This window comes from Chiloscyllium punctatum, chromosome 20 (assembly GCF_047496795.1).
Source record: "Chiloscyllium punctatum isolate Juve2018m chromosome 20, sChiPun1.3, whole genome shotgun sequence".
Taxonomy (NCBI): Eukaryota; Metazoa; Chordata; class Chondrichthyes; order Orectolobiformes; family Hemiscylliidae; genus Chiloscyllium; species Chiloscyllium punctatum.
In genome coordinates, this window is record NC_092758.1 from 30,370,940 (window position 1) to 30,382,994 (window position 12,055).

At 43.0% G+C, this 12,055-nt stretch overlaps 1 protein-coding gene across 2 annotated transcripts in view; it reads left to right on the forward strand.

The window, feature by feature from the left end:
* LOC140492000 (organic cation/carnitine transporter 2-like) overlaps positions 1-12,055 on the forward strand; it is a 126,221-nt gene that overhangs the window by 62,983 nt on the left and 51,183 nt on the right. For both annotated transcript variants that reach the window (XR_011963463.1, XM_072590577.1), the window contains exons 4-5: positions 2,209-2,380; positions 10,545-10,671. Coding sequence is in view for 1 of the 2 variants with exons in the window: in XM_072590577.1 (XP_072446678.1) it covers positions 2,209-2,380; positions 10,545-10,671 (299 nt within the window). In the remaining variant the exon portion in view is untranslated. The remainder of the gene's footprint in view (positions 1-2,208; positions 2,381-10,544; positions 10,672-12,055) is intronic.

Here is a 12,055-nt window from a genome sequence, read left to right on the forward strand (position 1 = left end):
GACTGGAGGATGTATTTGTGTGACCCAGCCAGATTTGGCAGGGAATTTTTAAACCATTTATACACCAGATCTGATACATTCTATATGCCTCAGAATTAAGGAAATGGTGGGAACCTAGAGAAGTGATTACTGGGCCCATTGCTGAGATATTTGTATCATCGATAGTCATGGGTGAGGTGTCAGAAGACTGGAGGTTGGCTAACGTGGTTCCACTGTTTAAGAAAGGTGGCAAGGAAAAGTCATGGAACTGTGGACCAGTGAGCTTGACGTCAGTGGAGGGGATTCTGAGGGACAGGATTTACATATGTTTGGAAAGGGAAGGACTGATTAGGCTTAGTCAACATGGTTTTTCTGCATTGGAAATCATATCTCACCAACTTGATTTAGATTTTTGAAGAAGTGATGAAGAGGATTGATGAAGGCAGAGCACTGGGCATTTTCTAGCCCAGTAAGGCTGTCAACAAGGTTCCACTTTTAGACTGGTTAACAAGGTTAGATCACTTGGATTACGGGGAGAGCTAGCCATTTGGATGCAAAGTTGGCTGGAAGGTAGGAGACAGAGGGTGGTGATGGAGGATTGCTTTTTCGATTGGAGGCCAGCAGTGTTCTAGTGTGCTGGATCCACTGCTTTTTTTCATTTATATAAATGATTTGGATGTGAATATAGGAGGTATAGTTAGTAAATTTGTAGATGACCTCAAAATTGGTGGTGGGTATGGGCAGCGAAGAAGGTTCCCTCAGAATATAAAGGGATCTTGATCATATGGGTTGATGAGCTGAAGAGTGGCAGGTGGAGTTAAATTTGCATGAATGTGAGGTACTCTATTTTGTTAGGGCATATCAGGGAAGGACTTAGGCCTGTAATGATAAGGTCCGAGGGAGTGTTGCTGAACAAAGAGAACTTGGAGTGTAGGTTTATAGTTCCCTGAAAGTGGAGTCACAGGTAGACAGGATAGTGAAGAAATTGTTTGATACACTTGCCTTTATTGGCCAGTACATTGAGTATAGGAATTGGGAGGTCATGTTGGGGCTATACAGGATATTGGTTAGGCCCCTTTGGAATACTGCGTTCGATTCTGATCTCCTTGCTACAGGAATGATGTGAAACTTGAAAGGGTTCAGCAAAGATTTACAAGGATGCTGCCAAGGTTGAAGAGTTTGAAGTACTGTAGGAAAAGGTTGAATAGTTTGGGGCAATTTTTTCTGGAGCTTTGGAGCCCTGTGGGGTGACCTTATAGAGGTTTATAAAACCATGAGGTTTTATAAACCATGAGCATGGATAGAGTAAATAGACAATGTCTTTTCCCCAGGGTGGGGAGTCCAAAACTAGAGGGCATAGGTTAAGGTGAAAGGGGAAACATTTAAAAGGGACCTAAGGAGCAACGTTTTCACGCAGTGGTGGTTTGTATATGGAACGAACTTGCAGAGGAGGTGGGAGAGGCTGGTATGATTATAACATTTAAAAGGTATCTGGATGGATACATGAATAGGAAGGGTTTAGAGGGATATGGTCCAAATGTCAGCGCAAGTGGGACTTGATTAATTTTGGATGTTTGATCCACATGGAAGAGTTAAAGTGAAGGATCTGTTTCCATGCTGTACAACTATATGATTCTTTGACTCTGAGAAGTGAGCTGTAAAATGATAAGCCACAAAGGTAATAGAGAGTCCTGGCTTTCTTGGGATTAGGGCATCAAAGTGCAGATGATGGTGTTGTTGAGTAAACCAGAATCTGTGGATATGTTAAGACAAGCAGAGGTAAACAAATTTAAATCTTGAAATGCAGTTCAAGGTGAATTGGGGCCTGACACATGGTAATGAAGGCATCTGTTACAGTACTTAAAATATAAAATAGTTGTGGAGCATTGAAACTGTCATTACTTACTTGTAGATGGAGGTAATAATTTCCAGTTTCAGGTCTGTTAGACATCTCAGTTGTTAATTGCTTTTTAATTGAATATCACATTTGCCCCTTCTCCCTATCATGTACCATACATAAGATGGACTGCGTTCATACATCTGCAGCTGATGTTCTTCACTCATCTTGGTTTGTACTTTGTATTTTGTGTTGTATTCACCTTAATTATTGAAAGATTTTCTGAATCAACATGGATAGTTTTCCTTCAGAGTGCTGACACTAGACAATGAAATAAAATTACACAATAATTTGGATTTACAGTTATCCTTGACCTGGTTGTTCTCTTACAGGATCTGAACTTCTTGGGAAATCCATTCGGGTTGCGTTTGCGACAGTGGGTGCTTTTATTCCTTATGCAATCGGCTATATGGCCCTTCCTTTGGTTGCATACTTCATAAGAAGCTGGTCAACGTTGCTTTTCCTCCTGTCTCTCTCTGGCGTGCTGTACATTCCTTTGTGGTGGTAAGTAGGAATTCGAAACTTAACCTATATCATCAGTAAGTAAGAACTTTTATTCCCATTGCTTTTTGTCATTGATTCCTATCAAGAAGAAAATTTAGAGAGTACTTCTTGGATGAAGATTAGGATAGGGACAGTGAATTAAAGAGATGCAGTGATGGCTCCTTGACTGGAATGTGAGGAAGGGTCACCAGATCTGAACCATTAATTTTGATTTCTCTTCACAGACTCTGCCAAACCTGCTGAGCTTTTCCAGCAACCTCTGTTTTCATTTTTGATTTACATCATCCACAGTTCTTTCCATGTTTATGTGAAACTAAGTGTTCAGCGGAACCATCTTCACCTTCACTGCACACAAAGTAATTGGATTGAAGTGAGTGTACTTCAACGCAAGGAGCATCCGAAATAAAGTGGGTGAACTGGCAGCGTGGGTTGGTACCTGGGACTTCGATGTTGTGGCCATTACGGAGACATGGATAGATCAGGGACAGGAATGGTTGTTGCAGGTTCCGGGAGTCAGATGTTTCAGTAAGAACAGAAAAGATGGTAAAAGAGGGGGAGGTGTGGCATTGTTGATCAGGGACAATATTACAGTTGTAGAAAGGATGTTTGGGGACTCATTAACTGAGGTAGTATAGGCTGAAGTTAGAAACAGGAAAGGTGAAATCACCATGCTGGGGGTTTTCTATAGGCCTCTGAATAGTCCCAGAGATGTAGAGGAAAGGATAGCAAAGATGATTCTCGATAGGAGTGAGAGAGACAGGGTAGTTGTCATGGGGGACTTCAACTATCCAAATATTGACTGGTATCACTACAGTACAAGTACTATAGATGGGTCAGTTTTTGTCCAATGTGTGCGGGAGGGCTTTCTGACACAGTATGTGGACAGGCCAACAAGGGGCGAAGCCACTTTAGATTTAGTACTGGGTAACGAGCCTGGCCAGGTGTTAGATTTGGAAGTAGGTGAGCACTTTGGAGACAGCGATCACAATTCTGTCAGGTTTACTTTAGTGATGGAAAGGGATAGGTGTACTCCACCGAGCCAGAGTTACAGCTGGGGGAAGGGAAATTACAATGCAATAAGGAAAGATTTAGGAAGTGTAGAATGGGGAAGGAAACTGCAGGGGATGAGCACATTAAAAATGTGGAGCTTATTCAAGGAAAAGCTCCTGTGTGTCCGAGATAAGTATGTACCTGTCAGGCAGGGAGGAAGATATAGAACGCATGAGCCGTGGTTTACTAAGGAAGTGGAATCCCTGGTCAAGAAGAAGAAGAAGGCTTATGTTAGAACAAAATGTGAAAACTCAGCTAGGGTGCTTGAGGGTTACAAGGAAGTCAGGAAAGACCTTAAAAAGAGAGCTCAGAATAGCCAGGAGGAGACATGAGAAGTTGTTGGCAGATAGGATCAGGATTAACCCTAAGGTTTTCCATAGGTATGTCAGGAATAAAAGAATGATGAGAGTTAAATTAGGGCCAATCGAGGATAATAGTGGGAAGTTGTGTGTGGAGTCAGAGGAGATAGGGGAAGCACTAAATAAATATTTTTCGACAGTGTTCACTATAGAAAATGAAAATGTTGGCGAGGAAGATACAGAGTTACTTGCGTTTAGACTAGAAGAGATTGAGGTTCACAAGAAAGAGGTATTAGAAGTACTGCAGAGTGTGAAAATAGATAAGTCCCCTGGGCCAGATGGGATCTATCCTAGGATCCTCTGGGAAGCAAGGGAAGAGATTGCCGAGCCTTTGGCATTGATCTTCAAATCATCATTGTCTACAGGAATAGTGCCTGAGGACTGGAGGATAGCAAATGTGGTTCCCTTGTTCAAAAAGGGTAGTAGAGACAACCCTAGTAATTACAGACCAGTGAGTCTCACTTCAGTTGTTTGTAAAGTGTTGGAAAAGGTTATAAGAGATAGGATTTATAACCATCTAGAAAAGAATAATCTGATCAGGGACAGTCAGCATGGTTTTGTGAAGGGTAGGTCGTGCCTAACGAATCTTATTAACTTTTTTGACAAGTAACCAAACAGGTAGATGAGAGTAAACCGGTTTACTGTGGTGTATATGGATTTCAGCAAGGCGTTCGATAAGGTTCCCCACAGTAGGGTATTATACAAAATGCGGAGGAATGGGATTGTGGGAGACATAGCAGTTTGGATCAGTAACTGGCTTGCTGAAAGAAAACAGAGGGTTGTAGTTGATGGAGCATGTTCATCTTGGTGTTCAGTTACTAGCGTCGTACCGCAAGGGTCAGTGTTGGGTCCATTGCTGTTCGTCATTTTTATAAATGACCTGGATGAGGGCTTAGAAGGGTTAGTAAATTTGCGGACGACACTAAGGTTGGTGGAGTTCTGGATAGTGACGAAGGGTGGAGTAGGTTGCAGAGAGTCATAGATAGGATGCAGAGCTGGGCTGAGAGGTGGCAAATGGAGTTTAATGTGGGCAAGTGTGAGGTGATACACTTTGGACAGAGTAATCGGAATGCAAAGTACTGGGCTAATGGTAAGATTCTTGAGAGTGCAGATGAGCAGAGAGATCTCAGTGTCCATGTACACAGATCCCTGAAAGTTGCCACGTAGATTTACAGGGTTGTTAAGAAGGCATACAGTGTCTTGGCCTTTCTTAAGAGAGGGATTGAGTTCCGGAACCAGGAGGTTATGCTGCAGCTGTACAAAGCTCTGGTACGGCCACACTTGGAGTATTGTGTACAGTTCTGGTCACTGCATTGTAAGAATGATGTGGAAGCTTTGGAAAGGGTGCAGAGGACATTTACTAGGATGTTGCCTGGTATTGAAGGAATGTCTTACGAGAAAAGGCTGAGGGCCTTGAGGCTGTTCTCGTTAGAGAGAAGAAGGTTGAGAGGTGACTTAATAGAGACATATAAGATAATCAGAGGGTTAGATAGGGTGGACAGGGAGAGCCTTTTTCCAAGTATGGGGACGGCAAACAGGAGGGGGCACAACTTTAAAGTGAGAGGAGGTAGGTATAAGACAGATGTGAAAGGTAGTTTCTTTACTCAGAGAGTAGTAAGTGTATGGAATGCTTTGCCTACAACGATAGTAGATTCGCCAAGTTTAAGTGCATTTAAGTCGTCATTGGACAGGCATATGGACATACATGGAATAGTGTAGGTGGGATGGGTTTCAGATTAGTATGACAGAGCGGCGCAACATCGAGGGCCGAAGGGCCTGTACTGCGCTGTACTGTTCTATGTTCTATGACATCCATCACTAGGCCATTACAACACTCATCCAACTTTATCTGATTGAAAACAGTGCATTTAAAATCAAGTAGGTTCTACAGTGAGGATTTGGAGATGCCGGTTTGGACTGGGGTGTACAAAGTTAAAAATCACACAACCTCAGGTTACAGACCAACTACACCACGTGCATGCACACGAAGAACAAAAAACTGGAGAAACTTGGCATTTTTATCAGTAGTAGCAAAACCCAACATGGCACCACAGTGGATCATGTTATCACTGAGGGGAAGTCAATTGTCAACTTATCGGACCACACCCTTCAACTGGAAGAGATTGAAGTCCTGAGCAGGTCTCAATTTCTGCCCCACTACCAAAATGGATCCCATGGTTCTTGCAGCAGACATGGAGGAATTCATCAAATGAGTGAGACTCCGGGAACTAGATTAGATTACTTACAGTGCGGAAACAGGCCCTTCGGCCCAACAAGTCCACACCGACCTGCTGAAGCGCAACCCACCCCCTAAATTTACCCCTTCACCTAATACTATGGGCAATTTGCACGGCCAATTCACCTGACCTGTACAGTTTTGGACTGTGGGAGGAAACCAGAGCACCAAGAGGAAACCACGCAGACACGGGGAGAATGTGCAAACTCCACACAGAGTCTCTCTTGAGGCGGGAATTGAACCTGGGTCTCTGGCGCTGAAAGGCAGCAGTGCTAACCACTGTGCCACCGTGCCGCCCACTCATTCTTTCAGGATGATTCCAGTGATCCCAATGAGCCCACTGACAAACCAGAACAGTCACCGTAGGGATCCATAGAGGAGCGACCAAAGAAAGAGTCAACTTGGACCCCACTGAAGGGCCACTGCCCTGGCTTGACATGTATGCTCAAACCCTCAGGAAGTATGTCAATGCCAGATTCATCAGCCACATTCACAAGATAGAGCAAAACATCACCCGATCACAAAACAATGCCATCCATACTCTCAAAACCAATCACAGCATTGTTATCAAACCAGCAGATAAAGGAGGAGCCATCATCATTCAGAGTAGAACAGATTACTGCAAGGAAGTGTACTGACAACTGAACAACCAGGAGCACTACAGGCAACTACTTGCAAATCTGATCAAAGAACACACCCGTGAACTAACCACGTTGATCAAGACTTTAGATGCAGTCCTTCAGAGTTCCCCATGCGTCCTCATCCCATGTAGTTCTTGCATAGGCGACTTCTACTGCCTTCTGAAGATACACAAAGTCAATACACCAGGATGTCCCATCGTGTCAGACAATGGAACCCTGTGTGACAACGTCTCTGGCTATGTCAAAAACATCTTGAAACCCATTGTGCAGAGGATCCCCAGCTTCTATTGCGACACTATGGATTTCTTACAGAAACTCAGCACCCACAGACCAGTGGAACCGGGAACATTCCTCGTCACAATGGACATTACCACACTCTACACCAGCATCCTCCACAATGATGGCATCGTGGCAACAGCCTCAGTACTCAACACCAACAACTGCCAATCTCCAAATACCGTCCTACAACTCATTCGCTTTCTCCTCAATCACAACGTCTTCACCTTTGACAACCAGTTCTTCATCCAGGCACATGGAACAGCCACGGGGACCAAATTTGCACCCCAATGTGCCAACATTTTCTGCACAAGTTTGAAAAAGACTTCTTCTCTATGCAGGACCTCCAACCAACACTATACACCAGGTACATTGACGACATTTTCTTCCTCTGGACCCATGGCAAGGAGTCACTGATAAAACTACACAGTGATATCAACAAATTTCATCCCATGGTCAAACTCACCATGGACTACTCTCTATTATCTGTCTCATTCTTGGACACAGATCTCCATCAAGGATGGTCACCTCAACACCTCACTCTACCACACACCCACGGATAACCTCACAATTCTACACTTCTCCAGGTTCCACCCAAAACATAGTAAAACACCCATCTGCTATGGACAAGCCCGACACATACCCAGGATCTGTTCAGATGAGGAGGAACATGACGGGCACTTGGAAGTACTCAGGGTTGCCCTCACAAGAATGAGATACGATGCTCAACTCATCAACCACAGCAAGGAACTGCAATGACCTCCTCAGGAGATAGACACAAGCTGCAACCAACAGGATACCCTTCGTTGTCCAGTACTTCCCAGGAGCCGAAAAACTACGCCATGTTCTTCGCAGCCTGCAACACATTATCGATGAGGAAGAGCACCTTGCCAAGACCTTCCCCACACCTCCACTGCTCACCTTTAAACAACCACCAAACCTCAAACAGATCATTGTTCGTAGCACACTGCCCAGCTTTCAGGACAACTTCATACAACCCTGTCACGGTAGGCGCTGCAAGACGAGTCAGAGTGTGGACGTGGACACCACCATTACATGTGGGGACACCTCCCACCGTGTGTGTAGCAGGTACTCGTGCGACACAGCCAATGTTGTCTGTCTCATACGCTGCAGGCAAGGATGCCCGGAGGCATGGTACATTGGGGAAACTGAGCAGAGGCTACGGCAACGGATAAATGGGCACCACACAACAATCGACAAACAGGAGTGTTCCCTCCCACTTCAGCGGAGAACACTTGAGCGGTCCAGGACATTCGACCTCGGACCTTCAGGTGACCATCCTCCAAGGTGGACTTCGGGACAGGCAGCAGCGAAAAGTGGCCGAGCAGCGGCTGATAGCTAAGTTTGGTACCCATAGGGAGGGCGTCAACCGGGAACTTGGGTTCATGTCACATTATGGGTGACCCCATTGCACTGTACGCACACACACTCCTAAACACATGCACTCGTATATACACACACACACGCGCGCGCGCACTTGTACACACACACACACAGGCACACGCGCGCGCACACACACACACACACGCAATCCTACAGACACACACAATCACATATGTGCCCTCTCACAGATGTAGATCCCTTTACACACACACACGCACACACACACATGCACTCTCACTACACCCACACCCACACCCCTCCCCATACACACACAACCACATGCACACATACACATCTAAGTTTGTGGGGTGAATTTGTACTTGCAGAGTTACAATGTACTTTGCTCAAAAACTGCATGAATCCATGTAAGATTCTGTTAATTCATTTTTTAGATTAGAATCAGTCTAAAACATTATGGCACAGACAGCAGCACATAGAGGTGCTATACCCAATACATTATCTGGGCTGACACCAATTGTTAAAGTTCACTTGAAAATGTAACTTTAAAAAAAAAGTTTTGCAATTTACATATGAAAGGAGTGAAACTATCATGGTCATTCTAACAGATGAGAGACTTAACAACAATCAAGGTATTTTTCAATGTATAATTTCAGTTACATCACACTGTAAATTTTTTGCGATAAATTCTGACTTACAATCATGTACTCCACAACCACCTGATGAAGGAGCAGCACTCCGAAAGCTAGTGCTTCCAATTAAACCTGTTGGATTACCATGAGGAGGTGGTTTTTCATTGAGATTACTGCCCAGTTAGAAACCAATTCCAACAACATGATTCTGAGATAAAGTCCATCAAAACAGGCTCAAGGTTTGATAATCAAACTTTAACACTTCAACAAAGAATCTTTTTTGAATCCTAAGTGACAGAAAGTGTAAATACATTTATTGGAAAGTTAGAATTTAAAACAAGAGGGATGCAGCAAGCTTGTTTTACTCAGCCAGAATTGACACCTGGGCACTTGCACTCCATTCTGCCATTCAACAATTACAGCTGATCTTCTACAATCCACTCCACTTTTCTGCAGTAGTACCATATCAACTGATATCCTTAATATCAAAAAAACTGTCAATCTTATTTTCAATGACTGTGTTTCCAAAGCCATCTGAGGTAGAGCTTTTGAATTGTTCAAAATGCTTAGAGTGAAGAAATTTCACCTGATCCACTGTCCTGGAAAGGTCACTCCTTATTCTTATACTGTGACCCCTAGTTCTTGACTTCCCAGCCAAAGAAAGCGTCTACCTTTTTAATTGCTTTAATTTTTATATGTCTCAGTGGGATCGCTCATTATTCTTCCAAACTCTGTGGAATCTATCTCCTTATGAGGCAATCTCCTCATCCCAAAAAGGGGTCTAATGGGTCTTCTCTGCACATCCCCTCAGACAAGTATCTTCCTTACAACATGGAGACCAACTCTGTAAGTTGTGACATCAAGTCGTTATATACATTTATAGTAAATATATAGAGGAAAGTAGGGACTGCAGATGCTGGAGATCAGAGTCGCAAGTGTTGTGCTGGAAAAGCACAGCAGGTCAGGCAGCATCCGAAGAGCAGGAGAATCGATATTTCAGGTATAAACCCTTCATCAGGAATTCTATACTCTTGATATTAAATATATACTTTGGTATATCAATGTAACAGACTCTTACGGAATCATACCAGAAAACTAGTCACCATCTTGTGAGAAAACAAGAAATTACTTACTGTTTGATACTTCTCGGACGCAGAATGATTGTTCTTGTCCAAAACCACTTTCTGTCATTACATCCAAGATGTTGGACTTTACTCACAAAGTTCTTTGCTTTCCTCCAGGTTTTCTTTCCTTCCAAAGCTTAGAATCATAGAATTCCTACAGTGTGGATATAGGCCATTCAGCCCAAAATCCCACTCTATCTATGTAATCCGGCATTTCCTATGGCCAATCCATCTAACCTACACATCTTTGGACTATGGAGGGAAACTGGAGCATCTGGAGGAAACCCATGCAGAATGTGTAAACTCCACACATTTGCCTGAGGCTGGGATTAAACCCAGGCTCCTGGCATTGTGAGTCCTGTGCCATTGTCTCTTATAAGTTGATAATGATTCTTAAGGAGTACTTTAATATTAGTAGTAGCTAGTCAAATCATTTGTATGACATTCATATTCTTTATTTAAAACAAAATGCTTTTAATTCCAGGTTTATTCCTGAATCTCCACGCTGGTTGCTGATAAACAGCAGGATAAAGGAAGCTGAAGGACTACTCCGACGTGCTGCCAAGAAAAATGGTATCACTCCTCCAGATGTTCTCTTCAGCGATCTTGAGGTATTGATATATAGTATAATATTTATTTACTGTTTGTTAATTCAGCTATTTAATATCTGTCTGCTCTTTATTATCAATTTTTTTCACATTACTCCTTCTGTTTTTAAAGTCAGAGTCCGCGTAGTGAGTGCTATCAGTTTATTTGACCATCAAGAATATCACAACAAGGCCTAATTCAATCTTTACCAAAAGTAAAGGTTCACTTTCCAACAGGATTCATCATGTGGTAATGAGACATGAGCATCCTTAGGTTCTGAAGACAACAGTAGTACAATAAAATGTTCAAATTAGAGACCAAATATGGTTTATATGGCTTGTTACCATTTTCTTTATTGTTTCTCGTGAAGGCCAGTCATCCTGTCTGAACTGCAATTTGATCACAGCCATGGGATTGAACTGTATACATATACAGTGGATAAAATTGTTGGCCCAGTGGAGAACATTTGTCTTCAGTTAAAAGGATTTAGGTCACTTGTGCATCTTTCCATCAAGATTAGATTACTTACAGTGTGGAAACAGGCCCTTCGGCCCAACAAGTCCACACCAACCCGCCAAAGCGCAACACACCCATACCCCTACATTTACCCCTTAGCTAACACTATGGGCAATTTAGCATGGCCAATTCACCTGACTTGCACATTTTTGGTCTGTGGGAGGAAACTGGAGCACCCGGAGGAAACCCACGCAGACATGGTGAGAATGTGCAAACTCCACACAGTCAGTCGCCTGAGGCGGGAATTGAACCCAGGTCTCTGGCGCTGTGAGGCAGCAGTGCTAACCACCGTGCCACCGTGCCGCCCACAATAAAGACATGCATTACATTACAGTACGCCAAATAAGTATTTGATTGTTTATATATGCTCCCAGATAAATTCTCACTACTTTCTTGAGTCTGTTTATCTATCTACATTATATTGATGAAGTATACGCCATCCAACTAATAGAAACAAGTTTTATTGTATGCGGTAGTGAAAAAATAGAAATGTCTGTCAGTCTGGTGAACTTCAATAAACCACAAGTGGCACAGTTTGGATTCTGCACGATGTTATATATAATCTAAATTAACCTAATATTAAATCATTTCCAGTCAAATATTAGGCAGAACAACTTCTAACAATGAAATTACTTTTTATAGTGAATCCTCCATATCCTGGGGCTCCATGAATAGAAACTTTGATTAGTTGTATAAATATTGTGGCTGAAAGAGCATGTCAGAGGCTGAGATTTCTGTGGTGGGCAACTCATCACCTGACATTCCAAAACCTGTCTACCATGGCATAAATAATAAGTTGTGATGGAGTTACCTTAATGAGTACAGTTCCAACAATACTATGAAACTTGATACTATTGAGGACAAAGAAATGTACTTGACTAACCTTCCCAC